The following is a 23,405-nucleotide window of genomic DNA, read 5'->3' on the forward strand; positions in this document are numbered from 1 at the left end:
TATGCTCCTTCCGAGCCACTCCCTGCTCCTCTACCCCTAATCCTGGACCACTGATCTAATTGCTGACACCATAGAACAGATTTATTTTTTTCTGGAATTTCACACGAATGGAATCATACAGTATTTGTGTGTGTGTATCTGATTTTTGCTTCGTATAATATTTTTGAGATCTGTGTTATATCAGTAGTTCATTCCTTTTTGTTGCTGAATAGTATCCATTTTGTGACTATGCCACGATTTGTCTATCCATCTACCTGTTGATAGACCTTTGCTTCGATTCCAGTTTGGGGCTGTGTAAAGCTGCTATGAATATTCATATGCAAGCCCTTGTGTGGCTGTATGTTTTCACTGTTCTCGGGTAAATGCTTTGGAGTAACATTTTTGTTTTGCTTTTTGTAATTTCATTTTTTAAATTGCTGTGTTTATCATGCATTCCAAACAGAGACTTGGAAGTATGTTTATGAAAGTGCTGTATTGTTCTTCCCGGTTCTGAGGCAGTAGAGTTTTTTCCCTCCTGCCTTATGAGACTTAGGATCCTGACTGTTCCAGTGCCTGATTTCTCTTCTCTCCCTTAGATCTTGGATTTTGGACTGGCTCGACATACAGATGATGAAATGACAGGCTATGTGGCCACTAGGTGGTACAGGGCTCCTGAGATCATGCTGAACTGGATGCATTACAACCAGACAGGTATTGCTTTTATTGGTTATTTAGCACCTTCTTGGGCAGCATGTTGAGCGTATTTGGGATTCTCAGAAGCGGAGGTAGTGGGAATGGGAGGAAGCATCTTTTTTTTCCATCAGTAATCCTTTTAAAGTCGACAGCAAATATTTCAGTCGCTCAGATAGAGAAGGGGGGTGGTGTTGTACACCGCTTTCAAACTTTATGATTTAGCAGTTGAGTTTTTATTTATTTAGATTTCCCACGTATTCTGTGAGTACTTCTATCTGAAGACAATGGGTTCATAATTGTAACCTCTCAACATGACTTGGGAGAATCCACCATTTCCACCAATAAGAGTCTCTACCCCTTTGTGAACAGCTTATTTCTCTTTGCCTTAAGTATGTTTTGATATCCTACCTATGAAGCCCGTTAGTGGGGTGAAGGTCTTAATAAGCTAACTTCCATAAAGATGAGCATGAATCGTGGACCTCAAATGTCTTAAATATTAATTTGAGTATTTCACTTCTAGTTATAGTTCCATTTGTGGTCAGGTATGATAACAGTGACATTGTATGCCCTTTTCTCTTTAATTTTGCCAGTTGATATTTGGTCAGTGGGATGCATAATGGCCGAGCTGTTGACTGGAAGAACGTTGTTTCCTGGTACAGACCGTATCCTTTAAAAAGTTTTGGATTCTTGTTTCTTATCTGTATTCCAGTGTCCATGGAAGTCTATTATTTTTACCTATCTCTAGAGAAGCTCTCAGTTACTTGCTTATATAGTTGAGACATGCGTTATGAGATCTGCCCTCTGGCTAAGTGTCTTGCCTTGCCAACAAAGTGCCTTCAGTTTTACTTGTGAGTTGGAAAAATTCCTCACAAGCTGGGGAACTCTTTATATCTTTCACCTGTCATCTTTTGCAGTGAGTTCTTTATTACATTAATCTTCCCACAGCAGTTCTGCAACCCGAGCGTATTCCTGAGAGACTCCAGATCTCAATGACTGGTTTAGTCTACTTGTACAAACACTTAATGAGAGCAAGATACCCATTTATAAATCAGGGGTGTCTTTAGCTTTTATGTTTGATTTACATGTTAAAAAGATTATATTTCATCCCTATAATGATGTACCTGCTGACTCTCTTTATATTTGTTGTTTAACAACAAATAATAAAAGGAAGACATGATAAGGTCATCCTGCCATGTGATGGCACGATTTTTTTTTTTCCAGCACAATTTTGTTTTTATCTAGATTGTAGCCAAACCTTAATTTACTGCCAGATTTACCATCTAGCCCATGGTTTACCATGGCCCTTTTATTTTAGGCCCTTTCCCATCTGCTGTATGCCCATTTCATGCTTTAGAAGTAGTATCATCCAAATGTGGTTTGTTAGAAGTCCCATTACTTTCACTTGGGGAAGATGTTCAAGTGAGAAAGAATGTTAAAATATGTGTCTAGAATTAGGTTTGAAGATTTTTGTAAAATTCATCTGACTAGCCTATAGTGGGTTTGGCTGGGCTTTAAAAATGCTGCAGTCATGCTATGAATGTGTTCTATCATGCTTAGAGACCTAAAAGCTGTTTTAACGGACCCTCACCTAAGCAAACTCATTGAATTTATACCAGAATGTCCGTTTACTTGCTTACAGTTTGGGATATACTTTTGTGGTGACTGTGAATGTTCATGCTGTCTCTCCACATGTTCTATCTATCTTCTGCTGAAGAAAAATGTGCTTTCCTAATGAACTGAAAAGCTTCTGTCCCTCAGGCAAAGTTGTGTATTTCCCTATTTCTTTTTTAAAATTTTTTTTTTTTTCAACGTTTTTTATTTATTTTTGGGACAGAGAGAGACAGAGCATGAACGGGGGAGGGGCAGAGAGAGAGGGAGACACAGAATCGGAAACAGGCTCCAGGCTCCGAGCCATCAGCCCAGAGCCTGACGCGGGGCTCGAACTCACGGACTGCGAGATCGTGACCTGGCTGAAGTCGGACGCTTAACCGACTGCGCCACCCAGGCGCCCCTCCCTGACTATTTCTGCATTGATAGAGTTCTGTCTCCCTGTACTGAACTCACCTTACTGCTCCTCGGTCCCGGATTCTTGGTTTAAATACCTAGTGTTTGTTTCATTCACCTTATATCTGCATCTTAGAAATGTGGTATATACATTATAGTCCAAGCTAAGAGAATTAGGGAAATTTTTAATTCCCCTTTTCCTCAGGTACACAGCTCAGAGTCCCCATCCAGCAGACTAAAGTCTCTCTTCCCAAGCACACTACTCTGATGCATTTCTCGATTCCTCCCTCCCCTTCCTCTTCTTTATTATCTGTAGCTCCTTTTACCTGCAGTCAGCTTTGGACACGCGTGCCTGCATTGACATGCAGAGTAGTGGAGAGAGACAGCAGGGTGTACTGGTTGAGAACACATACTCTGGAATCAGACTTCCTGGGTTTCCATCCTGCCTCTTATACTCCCCGCTGTGTGTTTTCTAACCTCTGTCTCTCGATTTCCTTAACCATAAAAGGCTAATAGTATGTACTTTACAAGGCAGTTGTGAGAATTCGGTGAGACAGTATCTGGAAAGTAGTTAGAGCCTGGCAGGAAATGTTAGCCATCACCTTCATTACTGACTTTTGGGAAACACTTTTTCCCTTTACCTTCCCACTTTACTGTCTGCCTGTGAATCATTAAAAGTTTTTGGTTGTTTGTTTTATTTAAATTGTGTGATAAGTAGTAAAGGATGGAGCCCCTTGGCGGGCTACTGGTAGAAAGGTTTGAAAGCAATTGTGCCCTATGGTTTTATCTCACAGACTTACTTACTCCCTGATGGCTTGACTCTTTTAGAACGCTAACTTTCAACCTGTAAGACATCTTCCCTTTATTTTTTCTTATTTTAGAGACAGAGACAGAGTGTGTGCACATGTGTGCAAGCAGGGTAGGAGCAGAGGGAGAGAGAATCCTAAGCAGGCTCCGTGCTGTCAGTGCGGAGCCTGACGTGAGGCTCGATCTTATGACTGTGAGATCCTGATCTGAGCTGAAATCAAGTGTTGGACGCTTAACTGACCAAGCCACCCAGGCGCCCCAGAAGTCTTCCCTTTTTGTGCATACTTCTTTTCCTTCTGTGAGCTTTAGATAGAAAACCTAGCATTTAGGCTTTTTACCATGGGCTTTTTTTTTAATACATGAAAATTCATTTCAAAATTCCTATTTTAGTAATACACCATTTCTTTTGTACTTGGCTCTTTTTCCGACAGATATTCTACTGGATCATAAAAGTCAAATTCAGAGGATTTGTATTTGCAATACATACCACCCCCATCCTGTCAGTTGCCAGCTGTGTGGATGTAGATTTGGTGGCCAGACAAGGAGAGAGGAAAATGTTTTCTAGGACTTTTTTTGCCTGAAGTGTACAGTTATGTGCATTCTAGCATAGTGGTTCTTAACTCTCATTTTCACCAGAATACTTCGGGGAGCTTTTAAAAACTCCCAAGTGCCAGGGCACCACCTCACAGACTCAACTAAAGTTGGTGTGGGGTCCAAGCCCAGGCTTTGACGTATGTTCTAAGTCCCCGGTTGTTGCCAATGTGCAGCAGGTGCTGAGCACAACTAGAGTTTAGACCAGTTGATTTTTACTCTTAACCTTTCAGGCCGATCCTAAAGAAATTAGGCAGTTTTTCCTCATTTTTTTTTTAAAGTTTATTTACTTATTTTGAGAGAGAGAGAGAGAGAGAGAGAGGGAGGGGCAGAGGGAGAGAGAATCCCAAGCAGGCTCCATGCTGTCAGCGCAGAGCCCAACACAGGGCTCGATCCCACGAGCTGTGAGATCGCGACCTGAGTCAAAATCAAGAGTCAGATGCTTAACCGACTGAGCCACCCTGGCGCCCCCTCATTTTTTTTTTAAAGGTACCGATGAGATGAGAAAGTTAATAATTTAGACTTATCCACTTGGGGGCCTGGAAGGATATTAGAAAATACCTAATTGAACTCCCTGTTTTTTATACATGTGAGGAAACCAAGACCCAGAGAAGATAGATCCAAAACTGTTACTTATGACTCAGGTCACAGTTTCTTTATGTTATTTTATTTGTTACCTATTCCCCAAATTTTTCTTTTTCTTTTCTTTTTTCTTTTTCTTTTTCTTAAAATTTTTCTTTTTCTTTTTCCTTTGGAGGATGTGCTGGCCCCACACATTCTTTCTTTGCCCGGCAAGATGTGCAGCCACTGCTTATTTATGATTTTTAAATGCAACTGAATGCTGAGGCAGCCTCTAGAACTGCTCTTCTGTTGAGTGCAGTTTTCTCCCTGTTTTCCTCACGTATTAATCATATTATTCTCATCTAGAACTGGTGGTTTTAGGGGTGCGTAGGTGGCTCAGTCCGTTAAGCGGCCGACTTGGCTCAGGTCATGATCTTGCGGTTTGCGAGTTTGAGCCCCGTGTCGGGCTCTGTGCTGGCAGCTCAGAGCCTGGAGCCTGCTTCGGATTCTGTGTCTCCCTCTCTCTCTGCCCCTCCCCCGCTCACACTATCTCTCTCTCTCTCTCTCTCTCTCTGTCTCAAAAAAAATAAACATCAAAAAGTTAAAAAAAAACTGGTGGTTTTAGCTTCTAGATAAGAACTATCTAATAGAATTGTCTGTGGTGTTGTGAATGTTTTCTGTTTGGGCTGTGCACTGGTTGGTAGCCACCAGTGACATGTGGCTATTGAGCACTTACAGTGTGGCTAGTGAAACTCAGAAACTGAATTAAAAATATTTTTGTGGTAAAAGGTATTAACATAAAATTTGCCATTTTGCCTTTTTCTTATTGTGGTAAAAAACGCATAACATAAAATTTACCATCTTAACCATTTTTAAATACACAGTCCACTGGCACTAACTATACTTACAAAGTTGTGCAGCCATCACCACTATCCTATTTCCAAAACATCTTCATCACCCCAACGGAAACTGTACCCATTGAACAATAACCCCCATTCTTCCTTCCCACAGCCTCTGGTTTCCTCTCTTCAACTTCCTCAATTGGCTTATTCTAGATATTTCATATAAGTGGAATCACACAATATTTGTTCTTTTCCTTGATTATTTCCCTTAGCCATAATGTTTTCAAGGTTCTTCTGTGTTGCAGCATGTTATCAGGACTCCGTTCCGTTTTCTGTGTATTCCCCTGTGTGTGTATGCACTCACCTTTTCGTTGACACTTGGGTTATTTCCACCTCTGGCAATTGTGAATAGTGCTGCAATGAACATTGGCATATAGCTCTCTGTTTGAGGCCCTGCTTTCAGTTCTTTTGGGTATACATATCTAGGAGTGGAATTGTTGGGTCCTGTGGTAATTCTACGTTTACTTTTTTGACGAGCTATCAAACTGTTTTCCACAGCAGCTGTACCATTTTACATGCCCACCAGTGATGTAGGAGCTTTTCTCCGTGTCTTCACCAACACTTATTCTTTTCTTCTTTTTTTAAAAAAAAATTTTTTTTAATGTTTTTATTTATTTTTGAGACAGGGAGAGACAGAGCATGAGCAGGGGAGGGGCAGAGAGAGAGGGAGACACAGAATCCAAAGCAGGCTCCAGGCTCTGAGGTGTCAGCACAGAGCCCAACGCGGGGCTCGAACTCACGGACTGTGAGATCATGACCTGAGCTGAAGTCGGACGTTTAACCGACTGAGCCACCCAGGCGCCCTCTTCTTTTTTTTTAAATTATAGCCATCCTCATAGGTATGAAGTGGTATCTCTTTGTGGTTTTAATTTGTATTTCCCTAATGACTCATAATGTTGAGCATCTTTTCCTGTGTTTATTGGCCATTTGTATATCTCCTATGGAGGAATGTCTGTTCAAGTTCTTCACCCATCTTTTAATTGGGTTGTCTTTTTGTTGTTGAGTTTTTAGTTCTTTGTATATTCTGGATATTAAACCTTTATTAGATATGTGATTTGCAAGTATTTTCTCCCATTCTGTGGGTAGTGTGTTCACTTTCTTGATAAGGTCCTTTTTTAAAAAAAAATTTTTTTTAATGTTTATTTTTGAGAAACAGAGAGAGACAGAGCATGAGCGGGGGAGGCAGAGCAGGGAGAGAGGGAGACACAGAATCCGAAGTAGGCTCCAGGCTCTGAGCTGTCAGCACAGAGCCCAATGCAGGGCTCGAACCCACAAGCTGTGAGATCATGACCTGAGCCAAAGTCAGACGCTCAACAAACTGGAGCCACCGAGGCGCCCCTCTTGATAATGTCCTTTGATGCACTGAAGTTTTGATTCTGATGACGTTCCAATTCATCTATTTTTTCCTTATGTTGCTCATGTTATATCTAAGAATGTATTACCAAATTCAAGGTTTGAAGATTTACTGTGTTTTCTACTAAGAGTTGTATGTGTTTCTCTCTCATACCTAGGTCTTTGATCCATTTTGAGTACATTTTTGTATATGATGTCAGGTTTGAGGTCCAACTTGTTCTTTTGCATATGGAAACCCAGTTGTCCCAGAACCATTTGTTGAAGAGACTATCCTTTCCCCACTGAATAGGCTTGGCATTTCTGTCCAAGGCTAATTCTAATCCATTTGTCTGTATATCTATGCTTATATAACAGTACCACACTGTTTTGGTTCCTATAGCTTAATAGTAAGTTTTGAATTCAGGAAGTAGGAGTCCTTCAACTTTGTTCTCACTGTTAAATGGCTGGGGGTTTTTGTTTGTTTTTTGTTTTTTTGGCTTTTCAGGCTCTTTTGTAATCCTATATGAATTTGAAGATGGGCTTTTCCATTTCTGCAGGAAAGGCTGTTGGAATTTTTTTTAATATGTATTTTTAATGTTTATGTATTTATTTTGAGAGAAAGTGTGTGCACATGCACAAGCAGGGGAGGGACCGAGAGAGGGAGAGAGAGAATCCCAAGCAGGCTCCAGGCTGTCAGCACAGAGCCAGGCACCAGGCTCCATCAGTCCTACAAACTGTGATATGACCTGAGCCAAAATCAAGGTCGGATGAGGCGCCTGGGTAGCATCAGTTAAGCATCTGACTTCGGCTTAAAGTCATGATCTCGTTGTGATTTTAATTTGTATTTGCCTAATGACCAGTAATGTTGAACATCTTTTCCTGTGTTTATTGGCCATTTGTATATCTTCTGTGGAGGAATATCTGTGTGCTTGGAGCTCAGATCCTAGAGCCTGCTTCAGATTCTGTGTCTCCCTCTTTCTGCCCCTCCCCTGCTCACTCCCTGTCTGTCTGTCTGTCTGTCTGTCTCTCTCTCTCAAAAATAAGTAAAACATAAAAAAACAGAGCTGGATGCTTAACTGAGCCACCTAGGTACCCTGAAAGGCTGTTGGAATTTTGATAGCAATTGCATTGAATTTTTAGATCACTTTGGATAATATTGACATCTTAACAATATTAAGTCTTCCTATCCATGAACACGAGATGTCTTTCCATTTTTCAGTTCTTAATGTCTTTCAGCAACGATTTATCATTTTCATTGGACAAATCTTTCACCTTCATGGCTAAATTTATTCCTAGGTATTTTATTCTTTTAGATGCTATTGGAAATGGAATTGCTTTCTTAATTTCTTTTTCAGGTTGTTTATTATTGGTGTGAAGAAACAAAACTGATTCTTGTTGACTTTGTGCACTGCGTCTTTACTCAATTTGTTCATTAGCTCTAGTAGGTTTCTTGCGGATTCTTTGGTTTTTCTATCTATAGGATCCTATCATCTGCAAATAGAGATGGTTTTAATTCTTCCTTTCCAGTTGCTCTGGCTAGGACTTCCAGTATAATGTTGAATAGCAGTGGTGAAGTGAGCATCCTTGTTTTGTTCTTATCTTAGAGGGAAGTTTTTCAGCCTTTCTCCGGTGACTATGATTTTAACCGTGTATTTTTCATAAATGCTCTTTATCATGTCAAGGAAGTATCTCTTCAGAGAAGTTCCTTTGGATTCATAGTTTTATGAGTCTTAAATCTGAATTTCAAATCTTATTAGATTTTATTTAGATTACATTGAAATTTAGTTAATCTCATGTGATTACTGGTATTGCATTGGACAACGCAGTTTTAGATCTCTATAAGTCTTCTTCGTATTCTACCTTTTTCTCATTTTTTGTGATGAGTCTCCTCCTTGAGAGATGCTTTTAGTACTGGTTGTTAATAATCCTTGGAGTTCCCCTAAAGGTGTAAGAAATACTAATTTTTGTCTTAAAACTATATATTGTTAGGTTTGGAGCTATTCTCATTTATGACTTTGTAGAACACTTTTTCCATCTAGCTCAAAAACAGGATTATTTTTTTAAAGAATGAAGCCTTGCCTTAGAAATCCAGTCAACTAGGTATATCAGGTGGACACAGCTGGTGAACTTCACATTAGAAGATAGTGAGGATACAGAATGTCCCTTCAGGCATACTGCTAGCCTATTTCAAATGCCATTGGTTTTGAGAAGAGTGGCCAGTTAGAAAATGGTATTACCAATACTTAATAGTCTATAGCGTAAGGAAGAGAGAAAATGAGTTTCAGAGCCCTGTTACACATCAAATACTGTTTCCTTTTCTGGAGACCACAGTGTTTGTTTGCTGTCATTTTCCTTTCCTAAGTAATCAAACGAATTTCCTTCATGTGTAAAACTTTTTTTCCTTCTTTCATTAAAAAAAATTTTTTAATGTGTTTTTATTTTTGAGAGAGAGAAACAGAGTGTAAGCAGGGGAGGGGCAGAGAGAGAGGGAGACACAGAATCTGAAGCAGGCTCCAGGCTCCACACTGTCAGCACAGAGCCTGGTGCAGGGCTCGAACCCACAAACCGTGAGATCATGACCTGAGTTGAAGTCGAATGCTTAACTGACTGAGCCACCCAGGTGCCCCTCCTTCTTTCATCTTAATAGAAGGGGTACCTTTAAGATATTAACCAGAGGCTAATGGGGCTGTTGAGTTATAATCTACTTGCCATTAGCTGCTGCCTTACTCCATATGAATTTCCTTAGTGTATTAAATTTGCTCCTTAATTCTACTTTATTTTCTTTTGATTTTTTTTTCAAACATTTTATGAAATATAAAAAAAACAAAGAATAACATAATGAACACCTGTGTTCACAGCTCCCAGATTATGGGCTAAAACACGCCAGTAAAAAATTTCTGATGTACCCCTTGCTGTCACGTCTACCCCTCACTTGCAGTCACTAGTTTCAAATATTCTCTCATTTTACTATTTTTTTAATTAAAAAATAATAAATAATCTCTACCCCCAGCATGGGGCTGAAACTCACAAGCCCGAGATCAAGGGTGGCATGCTCCACTGACTGAGCCAGCCAGGTGCCCCTATTCTCTCTCATTTTAAAGCAGTTTCATGGGGTGCCTGGGTAGCTTAGTTGGTTGAGCATCTGACTCTTGATTTTGGCTCAGATCATGATCCCAGCGTTGTGGGATCGAGCCCCTGTGTCGGCTCTGTGCTGAGCATGGAACCTGGTTAAGATTCTATCTCTCTCGTCCTCTCCCTTCTCCCCAACTCACGTGCTCTCTCTCAATCTCTCTCTCTCTCTCTCTCTCTTTAAAAAAAAAAAAAAAAAGTTTCATTTTAGACACTGAAAGCAAGGTCCTAATAAATGCTGAAGAAGAAAAAAAATTTTACTACATTATTTGCCTTTTCTTCTCCAACTTGACATTATATTTTCCCAGAAAAGATTGGAATTTTCACGTGTGTCCACAAACCTAAAGTACCTTAAGAATTTTAGTGTGCGTGACAGTGAAAATGACTATTTTGACAACCAAGAAGAGAAGAAAGTAGGCCTAAGTCTTCTTCTAGTCCATCCTGTCTGTCATAGGAAGGTTTTCCACCCTCCAGACATTAATGTTCTGGCTTTGTCTAGAACACTTAGAGGTGAATAGACTATTGGTTTTTTTATTTTCCTTCTGATTACCCCATTAACCTTAGGTTGATTTCCTCATCTATTCATTCTACCTATTACTTTTGTTACAGAGAACCTAAAGAGTAATCTTGGGCCTCAGTGGTTGTTTTAGAAAGGACCAAGACATCTATGATTTGAATTTTGACAATTTGATCATTATAACTGAAACACATGTTTACCTAACAGGAAAAATTTCTTCTATCTAGGGGGCGAAAAGAGGGTTAAACCGATTATGAAGGATGGCTTGTTGTGGAGATAACTAATTGTCATTATGTGATAAATTTTGCTTTGCTCTGCTTATGTAGCTGCTTGAAGCACCTTCTGGCCTTAACTGCCTGGACAAATTGTAGTGGCCTTACAGTAGCTGGTACTATTGGAAGACTGACCTGTATTTCAATGGATTTGCCAGCTCTTGGAGAACCTATGGTGATTTCTTCTGAGGTCTGCATGCTTTGACTTCCCTCTTACAAGTGCTTTTAGCTACTAAGCAGATTCTTGTTTTGCATTGTGTGCTTACTAATCTCCCAAGTATTGGCTATCATGCTGTAGCAACTCTCTTTGCCCATAGCCCTTACACACTCATGGCATTATACTTGCATACTCTTTATGGTGTAGACACTTCAGTTGGAAGGTTTGAGGGCTTTGTTAGGCCTGATATTAAGTGAAGGAACTTTTCTGGACTACTTTTTGTATTTAGACTTTCCATCGAGTATGGTCATTATAGGTTTTTTAGGGCAAGGCAGAGGGCTGGAGCTGAGTTAGAAAGCATATTACAACTAGTCTTTTTAAGCCAACCAATATTTATCAAACTACACTGTGGAAGGTGCTGGGGATAAGATAGTACCTGTCCCCCAAACCAGAGTGATCATACTCAGTGGAAAGTGAGTTATAGGAGTTACCAGAACAAATGTCTACTCTCTCATTATAAAATAAGACAGAGTGATAAAAATGCTATAATAGAGGTACAAATAAGTTATTGAGAAGAAGTAAAGTAATTCGAACTTAAGATATCCAGGAAGACTTCACAGCACAGTTCTTGTTTGAGTAGGACTTTGTAGAATAAATAAGAAAAGACTTGATAGGAGGGGAGAACGGAGGATATTCCTGCATATGACTTGCATAAATAAGAAGGTGGAAGCTTAGAATTGCCTAGAATATTTGGTGTGCGTTGAAGCAAACCGTCTGAGGCAGTCAGAAAAGAAGCTTGATCCAAGTCAGGGAGGGCCATGAGGGGCTAGGAATTCAGGCTTTATTCTTCAGACGTGTGATTGTTTTATACTGGCAGAGACACGGGGCCCCCAGCTCATCGCTGTCGTGAGCCTCTGTGACTAGTGGGAGTGCCACACTCTTCAGGTATGATGAGGTGAGGGTAGGGCGGTTAAGAAACTCAGCCCAGAGTCTTCTGGCTTCCCTGAAGGGAGTGTAAAACTTGACTCTCATTTCAGTAGTCAGAAGTCTCTTAAACAAGAGTACCAATCTCAACAGTTTTATTTCCCGAGATTAATTTTGACGCATATATTGTAAAACTACCTGTTTAAGAGTTGAAGTGGTCTAGTTGGTTTTCATATATGATGTGCTTTGTGTTGTGGGAGAGCTACCCAGTTAAATTTGTTCCTGGAGAGTGTGAAGGGACTTAATACTTGTAAACTGAATCAATTAAAATGGGCAGAGGGGATCCTGTACTAAATTCTGTTGTCATATAGCTAATTTTATTATTTTATTATTTTATTTATTTTTTAATGTTTTTCTATTCATTCTTGAGAGAGAGAGAGACAGGGCATGAGTGGGGGAGGAGCAGCGCAAGAGAGGGACACAGAATCTAAAGCAGGCTCCAGGCTCTGAGCTGTCAGCACAGAGCCCAACACGGGGCTCGAACTCACAAGCCGTGAGACCATGACCTGAGTGGAAATCGGACGCTCAACCGACTTGAACCACCCAGGCGCCCCTTAATTTGATTGTTTTAAAGCAAGACCATATTCGTCCATCCTCCCCTCTCTGTCCCCATTATTGCATGCTTTAGTTTTTTTTTTTTCTTGTCAGCACTTTGAACTAAGAGTCAGTATTGAAATTTTAACCTCCAGAACACATTGATTTTTGCCATTTGCAGATGACAAAGTTCTCTACTATATTTAATTTAGAAATGATTTCTGTGAGTGGACTTGTTTCTAATTTAACCTTGTTTTCTACAGAACACAAATTGTTTGGGTCTAGGCTGGGGTTTGGCAAACCTTTTCTTAAAGAGCCAGATAGTAAATATTTTAGGGTTTGGGGACCATCTGGTTTCTGTTGTAACTACTCAGTTCTGCTGTGTAGGGTGAAAGCAGTTACAGACAGTACATAAACGAATGGGCATGGCTGTGTTCCAATAAAACTTTATTTTCAAAACAGGCAGCAGGCTGGGGTTTGCTGACTCCTGTCTAGAATGTTCTTCCATTTAAGCCAATTTCTTAGATGGGGGTGGGGGTGGGGACGGGGAAGAACAAGGCAAGATGCCAGTGATATTGCGTAAGTAATTCCTGTAACTTAGGCAACTGTGGTTTGCAGAAGCCATTATTTTAAGTTACACTGTATTACCTTTATATGTGTAATCATAAACAGAAATATTTCTTCCATCCTCCTTTCCTTCCTGCTTCCTGAGGAGAAGATCTCCTCAGATATTTCGAGTGCCCACCATGTAGCAGATAGCAGGCTAAGCACGGGGGATAGGTGGCAGTCAGGGTGGCCCGTGCCCTCATGGAGCTACATACAGATCAGCAGAGGTGACAGAAAGCAAACGAAGTAATTATAGATTGACGTTTGCAAGCATTGTGCTGGGGTAGAGAATACAAGGAAGAAGGGGCTTTCTTATTTAGAGTGTGGGGGGAGTCCTCTCTGAGGAAGTGAGACCTGAGGTTGAGAAGGATCTAATATGCCAACAACCTGACAGGATGTGTGATAGGCACCAGAAGACAGTCATCCTCCCCTCCTTTTCCCCGAATGTCAGTAGAGATGTGGATAAACTCTCACACTTTCATAGAGAATATTAAAAGCTTACTTTATATAACTTTTTTCTCTCCCCTCTTAACTTCCTTTTTGGGCAAGACTAAAGGCAATAAGAACAAACGAACAGTTTCTGTCTTCTGGTTAATATATGCACATACGCGGAAGAGTTGGCTACCCGAATAAGGGTTTGGACGTCGTAGCCTATTGTGTAGAGCCTCTGGGATGTGTGAGGTTTGTCACTGCGCTTGTGAGATGGAAAACTCTCCTGTTGTGCTTCATGATGGCGCTCCTGAAGAACACGCGGATGCAGTGGGGGAGTGGGGCCCTCTGCTGGCCGACTATCACTCACAGCTCCTCTCTGCCTGCTCTAGCCATTGCAGAGGGACAGGTTTCCCAGAGGGCACGCTCAAGTGGTGTTAGGCCCTGGGGTAGTGGCAGGCTCCTGTCCTATTACAAGCTCCTTGGGTCAAGCCTTTCGGGGGAGTATTCCCAGGGGAGCTTGGCCAGCCCTAGCTCCTATGCTCTGCTGCTCTTTCTGTTCGTGTAGCACTCTGCTTACCAGTGCTTTCTGCTCAACTGGCTTCTGACGCTTTGGTGGAAGGCAAAGAGGTTAGGTGTGGACTGAGTGAAGCTTTTGTGCTGTCACCTGCTGTCTTTGACCCAGCTAAAGTCGCTTCATTTTACTGATGGGTAATGTTGACAGATGCCCAGAATGAATATAAATTGGGGGTGTGAGTGGTAGTATTTTGAATCTTTGCACAGGAGGAACATGTTCTATTTGAAGTGACCATCCATGGAAGCCCTGATCTAGGTTAATTCACCATTTTGGCTTGGCTGGGGGTTTTCACTTTTTGTTATTGGGGTATTTTGTTTGTTTGTTTTGTTGTCGTTTGTGTTTTTTATTTTTATTTTGTCCCAACATTTTCCTTTATAGTCCACCATTAGATATTGATCAGTTGAAGCTCATTTTAAGACTCGTTGGAACCCCAGGGGCTGATCTTTTGAAGAAAATCTCCTCAGAGTCTGTGAGTTGATGCTTTGATTGTAATTATCTGCCCTGTTGGGAGCCTCTGCCGCTTCCCTCAATCTGTACTTTGACCTGGGTATGTTTGTAAGCACGTGTGCCCTTTTGTGCTGACTTCCAGGATGAAGTATAAGTGTGTGTATGTGTGTGTGTGTACACATTTGCTCACGTGCATGTGTTTCGTTCTCTATTGGAGTACATACGTAGATCATGAGAGCTGGTATTGAGCAGTCGTGTCCCAGTAAATGATTTGAGATTCTAACTCATTCCAAGAGATCAATGGAAAATTGGTCTCTGTTACCAAGCCCTGACATCATTTTCCTCGGCAGTGTCACATATACCTGAGCTCTTTTTATATTCTGGTTAGTGCTTGCTCTCAGAGCATGAGCTTCACCATGTACTAGTCTAGCTTCATCACCACAAGGATGAAGTGTGCATTGGGTGCACGCTACTGCCCTTTTCCAGAAGTTCCTGCTTTTTATTGTTTTAGAATCGACAACTCTACATCTTGTATAAGTTGTCTATTCTCAGCAGGGCCATCTCTCCACCCTGTCTCCAGACCAGTCCTAGTACCTCATATCCACTGGAGTTGGCTTGTAAATCCTTCCTCCCACAGCCTGCCTTTGTAATTACAAGTCAAATAACCTGAGAAAAAGCTTTAGAGCTAATGCTTTCCTGCCTCTAAGCAGGGGTTTAGAGAGAAGCCGTGGGAATGTGACTCTGGCTTGCTTTGGCTCCAATTTCCTGCTGTTGGTCATTTTCTGGGGCCAGAGATAAGAGAGAGATCATGAAAGCTCAGCCTTTCTCCCTTTTCTCCTCTGTCTGCCGCCAGGCAGTTGACTAAAAGGGAAAAAGCTGTGGAGCCAAGCTCCAGTCGTGCCTTCCTGAATTCCCGTCCCAGCATTCTGACTAACGGGGTCCCTTTGCCCAATTGGAAGGACTGCTGGGTAGCTGGAGGCAGGCTTGAGCAGGTGAGTTTGAATGGTTCATCGTCTCCCTTACAAAATAAAGAATATTGTCACCTGGTATGTTTCCGGTACATTCCTTTAAAAGAGCACAAAGTCCAGTGTATTTATCAATTTCTACTCTGAGGGATGTAAGAGGCTGTGCTGGCTCTATTATTTTGTTTCATTTATTTATTTAAGAAGAAGAAGGAAAAGCACAGAAAAGCTGTGACTTGCCTGAGTCATGCACTGAGTCACTTGGCAGAGCTGAGCATAGATAGCAGATGTTCTGATAACATGATCTCTAAACTTGAATCTCATGCGATCGCACACTATTTTGAAAGTCATCGTCAGAGTTACTGACCACAGTGTTAACCCAAAGGAGTGTTTTCTTTTGCTTTATGAAGTGCAGAAGCTGGATAGAATGAATCAGAGAAGATACGAGATGCTGCGTAGTGAGGATGGTGCTTTATTGTTTTAAATGCATTTGCTGAGAAAAACCGGTAATAGAGAAAACACGGGGGCAAGGGAGCGGGGTTGGGAGGAAGTTCACTTTGTTTACTGATAGTGCTAATGAGACTAAGATAGTAAATTCATTCCCTGTCTGGGAAAGGCTGTTAGCAGCTCCTGCTTAGTCGTGTCTTCCACCCCAACCATCTGCCTTATAGGTGTGTGCTGTTAGTCATAAGAATTTCTAAAAGAAAAAGCATGGGTGATATAGTATTTACCTATTATTAATCCATCATTTATTGTTAAGAAAGAAACAACATCAAGTGCCCAAACTAATAATGAGATCACCTTTATCTTCGGTGAAATAGGATATATTATACATTTAAATAGCTCTAGAGTTGGGCATAACAAAATGGAGTACCAGAATATAGAACGCACTCAAATAATATTGTATCGAGTACAGGAATAAGAAAGTTTTGTGTTTTTTTTTTTCCTACGTGGTTATGGCGAGTAGATAAAAGGGGTTCTAAACTTTCAAAAGGGTAAACAAGATTAATTTGATGTCAGTGATACTCCCCAAGTACCAGTTTATTTTAAAAGCACATGATGTGTAGGATACGTGCTGTGTAAATAACAAAGCCAGGTGAGGAAACCTGTGTAAAGGTATTAGAAATAAAAAGAAAAATTCATTAGTGAAGGAATGTAATAAAAAAAGAAAGCCAATAGCTATTTTCATCACTCATGAAGAATAGTGAGGTAGTGATGCCATCACTGATGTAGAAATTCAATCAATAAATAAGAAGACATTGTAAGAAAATGCAATAACGGGTGGGCTGATTGAGAACAAGTTGGGATGTGCTGGGAGAAAAGGGGATAAAATGGGTCATGGTGGATGGCTGAGGAGAGAGTTTTTTGGTTAGTGACCCAACACCTATAGTAATCAGTGAAAGAACAAAAAAAAAAAAAAAATCATACTAAAAAAGCAAAAGCCCTTTCACCGACTCACATTTTTCTCTAGAAATCTATTCTTCCTAACCTCCTGACAGGAAGGGGTTATAAGAACCTATTTGACTAAAGGAAACAAAGACAGAAAATGCACAGGCCAAGTATTGTTCACAAGAAAGACAAGAGAGGTGGCGGAATTTTAAGATTTTAAAACCCAACTGGTGTTCCACTACTGCGGGGTTTACTTAGCGGGCCCCCTGTGGTTACATTTCTTGGCATGCAAAGTAACGTTCGTTATGTAACTTGCTTAAAGGTAAATCTAAACTTTGTTGAGAGAAAGTTAAAACGACTTCATGCCACCTTTTGAATCTGCTGGCCTGTCTTTGGGCCGGTGTGAAATAGAATGTGACAGGCGGGGTGGAGCGTGTGGCCCCAGCCCTCTCCTGATGGCCAGCCTTACACACGTCATCCGACCCCTAGGGCATTGGAGCTCTGAGGATGAGTTAAGGTGAAAACTTACTGAAGGGAGCCACAAGGAAGTGTAATTACTTGACCAGGGTGCTCACTGAAGCTGCCACGCCAGCCGCAGCGGGGAACGAAAGGTTTAAGAAGAAAGGGAATACAAGACCATTTTTATTGAATTGTGTTGATTTTCAAAATCCCATCACTTCCCCTTTAATAGGAACACATGATAAACTGGCAGTTCTTACAGCACTTTGGAGGCGGGGGAATTGTGTTAAAGCTGATGGGACAGCACGAAGAGGAAAGTTTGGAGTGCCGCTTACATACGCGCGCGTACCTACAGAAGACCTCATGGTTCGGTCCCGGCAGACTGTTTTGTAGGCTCCCTTCCAGCTGTTTATGAAGTGGAGTCAGCCTGTCCACCTGTTAGAGACTTGTGGAGGAAATCACTGAGGCTTGCTAGAACACCATCAGTGGCCTGTGACTTCTGTTCCGTCCTTGCCGTTGGCTTCTAACTTTCCCCCGTGTCTCCTGTTTCTTCCTGTGTGTTTGTGTGTTTGTGATAACACACAAACTGTGTGTTTGTGGCATGTTATAAATGTACCACGACTAATGTCTTTGAAACTTGGCATTGCTTATCAGCTCACACACCCGGCCATGTCTTACGTTTGGAGGGGTGGTGCCTTGGAGAGTCACCAGAACCTGTGCCACAAAAATTTAACCTCTTCCTTGAATGGATATATTGAAAGTTTTATTTTGTCCAGAGCCAAATCAAAATTTTCTGAATCCTCTCCATTTACCTCCCCTCCCCCATCCCCAAGCAAACAGGTTTGGGCCATCCTGTTGAAAACAGTTCTCTGGCTGGCATCCTGGATCACAGGGCAGTCTCTTTCCAGGGAGCCTAAAATATTTCATGTTAAAGATGATGCTAAAATGAAAGAAAAGCAATTTTTCTTATCTGCATGGCCAGTCACTGGCTGCATGCCTAATAACTCTCATGCCATTCATAGAAGTGTGCCTTAACATACAGCCTTGGGCTCTGGCCTGGGGTGGGGGTGGAGGGAATGAGTGGGTGGGTTTTTCCTTTGTTTTGGGGTGGCTTTTTTGGCCTTCTTAAAAACTTGAGTTGAAAGTTATTTTTTTGCACTGTATGTTTAACAATGCCCTTGACTAGGCATCTAAGATATTAACCAGCTTCAGCAGATTATGCGTCTGACGGGGACCCCCCCTGCTTATCTCATTAACAGGATGCCAAGCCATGAGGTGAGAACAAACAGACTGTATAGGGATATCCAATTCAGAAGGCCACATTTCATTTTATTGCCACTGTATAATCAACACAGTTTTTAATGTCACTGAGTGCTTTTGCATGTGCCTTGAAGGCTACTGATGACTGCCTGTGTGCTGTTGCAAGATGTTGACATTTGGGATAAAATGTCATCCAATCCTATGGATTGAGAATATAATTTACAGGCTTGTAAATAGAAAATGATATTACTTCTATATTTGGGTTTTATGAATTTAGTGCTTAAGAGACTGTTGTGTGTTCCTAGTTAGGGTATGTTACCATCTGATGGCTTTAGGCTGGAAGTGTATTTAACTGAGGACCATTAGGATGGGCTATTCGTCAGTTTTTTATAATGAGCAAAAGAGTATTCTTCCTTTAAAATACAAAAAATCAATAAAATATCCAACACTAATAAGTACTGTATTTAAAAGAAAATATGTAAATAATATGCAATAAATATGAACACTGATACAGGATAAGGTGTCTTCTTGACCAGTTCTTACTACTTAATCTAATGCTAGCTTTCTTATCAGAGGTGATTGGGGCACTTCTTTCTAAGGCGCCTTTAATGCTTTTGGGAGCCAGGCTGGCATCCAGAGGCCCTTCCCAGCAGCTTTGTTTCTATTTCAGCTATATGTCAGTCTTGAAATTTACCTTTTTTTAAAAAATCTTACTAGAGGGATGACTGTTCCCTGCATGAGACAGACAGGTCCCTCTTACCTCTGTTTTCCCTTCCTCCTTTTATCTTTACGCTCAAGTAGGAAGGGATTACAGCCATGTGGACAGTCGAGTTCTTTTCAGATCGGACCCAACAGCTTTTCAAAGCGGACTTCTACTTGCGCCACATACAATGACTAAGAAGGTGAAGTTACCCTAGCAACCAGAACTTTTTCTAAGGTCGTGTGTGCATGTACATTTTTACACACATACGGCGTGCACACATACGTTTAGTGTTGAGCCTTGTTAAAACAGGAATTTTAAGGAAGTGGTTAAGATAAAAGAAATTTTTTCTCAGATGGACTGATAGTGAGTGGGGTTTACTTTTTGAAACAGGGATGTCCATAGACATAGTTTAATACCTACTCTCTGAAGTACACGTTTATGAGTTACGTTTGTATTTATATGATTATTCTCAAGACCAGTTTTTGGTTTGCCTTGGTAGAGCTATCAGTCCTGAATAATATTTGGTGCCTTAAGTTCCTTCGGGTGAAATTCAGAACTTGTGAAGTTGAAACACCCTTAGTGAATGAGAGCAAACTTTCTAAAGGCAACAGTGTTGGCAGTTAATGCCTATTGAGCCATCACCCTGAACCAAGCACTGTGCTGAGGAAGTGCTGGCTTATTATCTCTAATCCTCACTGCAGCCTGGTGAGGTCAGCATTGTTAATCTCATTTTACAGAAGAGGAACTCAAGACTTAAAGAGAGTAAGTGACTTACCCAAAGTGATAAACTCAAGATACAAACTCAAGCCCGTTCCACCGTAGGCACCAAACTAATAACAACTATATTGGTAATATAAATGTTTGTGGCAGAATTTTAGTTTGAAGCTCTTTCATAAACTTTTATCGTACTTGAGTATCACAGTGACTGTATGTTACAGGCAAGCCAAATACTAATATCTAATACTAATATTTTGCAGATGAGGTCACTGATGTGTTAGCTGAGGACTAGCCCCAAAAGATGTACCTTCTAAGGGGTAGGGGAAAGATTTCCGCACAAGCCGTGTAACTTATAACCCACTATTGTTTGTTACTCTTAATAATGAGTATTTTTTAAATGTGTTCACGACTCTTAGAATAATCTACTAGGCTTATGTTTACTTTCTTGTTACCAAGATTACTTTGTTAGCAAGGTTTAACATGAATATCCTTTTTATGTACCAAGAGTACCTACTGAGATCAGCACCATCAGAAGACTGCTAGTCCCAGACTTTCCTTAGGAGTACCAATCCCTGTGCTAATTTTAGCTTTCTAGGAAGGCTGTTTCAGAAAGGGGAACTTCTTAGATCTCCTGGCCTCTTTTTTTTTTTTTAAACTTCTGATCCTTTGATCAGAAAGCTATTAAAAGGGAACTTAATTGGTTAGCATTCTCATTCACTTGAAATGTAACTGTGAGAGATAACCAGAATAAACAAAGGTGATGATCATACATAAGGTGGTAAAAGAGAAGTCTTTAACTGAATATCAAAGACAGTCATAAACACTGAAGCTAGCAGATTTTGTTAGTTAACACTTGTTCCTTGGCAGGACTGAGACTCTGGGAGCAGTAACATTATTGAACAAAGCCATTTTGAAAACCTTTTATTTTTACAGGCAAGAAACTACATTCAGTCTTTGACCCAGATGCCGAAAATGAACTTTGCAAATGTATTTATTGGTGCCAATCCCTTGGGTAAGTTGATCGTATCCTCATCTCAAGGATATTGACTTGTTTATGACATAAATTGGGGATCTGAAGAAGAGTTTTTCCTTTTGATTAAATAGGGTACCACTGGGGCACCTGGGTGGCTCCATCAGTTAAGCGTCCGACTTCAGCTCAAGTCATGATCTCACGGTTTGTGAATTCAAGCCCCACATCGGGCTCTGGGCTGACAGTGTAGAGCGTGCTTTGGATCGTCTGTCTCCCTCTCTCTCTGCCCCTCCCCTACTTGTGTGTGCACTCTCTCAAAAATAAATAAAACATTAAAAAAAAAAAAAAGGGAGTTGCTTTATTCCTTAAAGCTAGGGCTAATAGATGCTTTGGTTGGCCCCTAAAAGTGTCATTGCCTGAGCCTCTAATTCCGATTCAAGGACTGTGCAGTGGACAGTGCTTTTTAACGGCAGACACAGAAAAATCAGATCAGGGCCTTCCTATGACAGGGAGGGGGCAATGCTATGATAATAGTATAATCAACCTTCTCTCTTTTCTGAAGATTGTGTTGTGTGTGTTATATGTCACATGTCATATGTGCAAGATTGTGGGATGTTTTGAAATCTCTCAGTGGGTCCTCCCTCTCCTTATGGGTCCCAGCAGCTGCGCTTCCCATTTAGTTTTATCCTCCGAGGGCTGATAATCACGACTCCCTCTTCAGGTTGTAGTGAAGGCTGAGTGGCTTTACCGTTTTAAGTACTTCTTCCATAGTGATTGTGGAGAGTGATTTCAGTGTTACTGTGATAATTCTTACAATAGCAGAGATGCTCACCTTTTTTGAAAAGTTGGGCAGTTCTGGGTGAGCCTGTGTCAGCCTTGGAGATCGTAAGTGTGCCAGACCTCAGCTGGGCCACTCTCACATCCAAAAATGAGTCCACAGACTCATCAGGGGTATACAGAATTCTGTGCGGTCGGTTGAGGTTTGCATCTGCCCTGGTACGCTCCCGTTGGCTTTGTATGGTTTATTTGAGCTGTAGTATCCAGTTCAAGGATCTGTGAGAAGCTCTCTTTGAGTCGTAAATACGCTAGGATGTTGGGAAATCACGTTGTATGCTGGTAGCTTTCTTGTCTGTCATTCTGTTCTGAATGTATTTTCATCCTATCAGTTCATGTTTCAGACCTGGCAGTGCTCACTGTTTGACTTCCTCTTAGCCAACTCAAAGAGACTTGTTAACTCACTTTTCTAGAGAAGGGGGGAGGTATGCGTGTGTCCCAGCAGTTTATTTAGGTCACATCCATCCTTCTCTGGAATCATGAATTTAAATATTCTCAAAAGAACTGGATACCACCTAGCAATACAGACTGCAGATGAGTTGAATGGAGGCTCTGGGCCATCTGGTGTTCAGCACTGCACTTGTCAGGATTTAAACATGCCTCGTAGCTCACTGCCAAACAGTGATGTCATACAAAGAGTTTCTTCTTGCAGACAGAACATGTTGTTACTGACCATGAACTTGTGCCCAGCATATTAACTGAGCAGGAGTACACCAACGATGTAAATAGTGACAGCTGTATTTTGTCAGTCACTGACATCATGTTTAACTGGCATTCTCAAAACATGAATTAAAACTTAAATTGCCCTTTGATGTGGTGTGTATATTTGTATCTGTCAAGATCTTAGAGGAATCTTTTTCTTACCCCAGCCTTATTCCTCATCAAGGTATCGGTTATTAGGACCTGGTACTTTTCACCCTAGGAAACCCAGTCAAATGCAGTGCGTGACCCTTAACTGGATCTTGGTTTGAACAAACTAGGTATAAAAGACAACTTTAGGATAATTGGAGAAATGTTAACATAAGCTGGATTTTAGATGATATTTGAGAATTATCTGTTTGTCAGATATGATCGTTTTGTGACTATATAGAAAGATGTCTTTATGCTGAAATACTTAGGGGTAAAGTACCATGCCTATCATTTTATTTTAAAATGGTCCAGCAGAAAACACAGCTAAATAGATAGATAATGTTTTCTTGTTTTTTTTTTTAACCTTTTAAAAATGTTTATTTTTGAGAGAGAGAAAGACAGCTTGAACAGGGGAGGGGCAGAGTGAGAGGGAGACACAGAATCCAAAGCAGGCTCCAGGCTCTGAGCTGTCAGCACCGAGCCTAATGCGGGGCTCGAACTCACAGACTGCAAGATTATGATCTGAGCTGAAGTCGGATGCTTAACCGACTGAGTCACCCAGGCGCCCCTAGATTATCTTAATTGTTGGATATGGGTGGTGGTGGGCACATGAGTATTCACTGTACTATTGTTTTGTACACTGAAATTTTTCATAGTGAAAATTTTATTTCCTTTATCCAAATACCCACACACCCATGTCTCGCCCACACACCCATGTAAAACCCTCAATTTGTTCATTGT

At 41.0% G+C, this 23,405-nt stretch overlaps 1 protein-coding gene and 1 long non-coding RNA gene across 7 annotated transcripts in view; both read left to right on the forward strand.

The window, feature by feature from the left end:
* MAPK14 (mitogen-activated protein kinase 14) overlaps positions 1-23,405 on the forward strand; it is a 74,776-nt gene that overhangs the window by 47,493 nt on the left and 3,878 nt on the right. Inside the window, exons 7-11 of one of the 6 annotated variants that reach the window (XR_009262935.1) lie at positions 576-690; positions 1,263-1,334; positions 14,464-14,543; positions 15,375-15,513; positions 20,945-21,015. Coding sequence is in view for 4 of the 6 variants with exons in the window: in XM_058733715.1 (XP_058589698.1) it covers positions 576-690; positions 1,263-1,334; positions 14,464-14,543; positions 17,564-17,746 (450 nt within the window). In the remaining 2 variants the exon portion in view is untranslated. Of the gene's footprint in view, positions 1-575; positions 691-1,262; positions 1,335-14,463; positions 14,544-15,374; positions 15,514-17,563; positions 18,608-20,944; positions 21,024-23,405 lie in introns of those variants that run through there. The other 5 variants (XR_009262936.1, XM_058733715.1, XM_058733714.1 and 2 more) reach the window with 5 other exon arrangements.
* LOC131514111 (uncharacterized) lies at positions 1,341-10,160 on the forward strand. The gene is made up of 2 exons (XR_009262940.1): positions 1,341-2,438; positions 2,678-10,160. It is a non-coding gene; the product is annotated as an uncharacterized LOC131514111 (long non-coding RNA).

Source organism: Neofelis nebulosa, chromosome 6 (genome assembly GCF_028018385.1).
Source record: "Neofelis nebulosa isolate mNeoNeb1 chromosome 6, mNeoNeb1.pri, whole genome shotgun sequence".
Classification (NCBI taxonomy): Eukaryota; Metazoa; Chordata; class Mammalia; order Carnivora; family Felidae; genus Neofelis; species Neofelis nebulosa.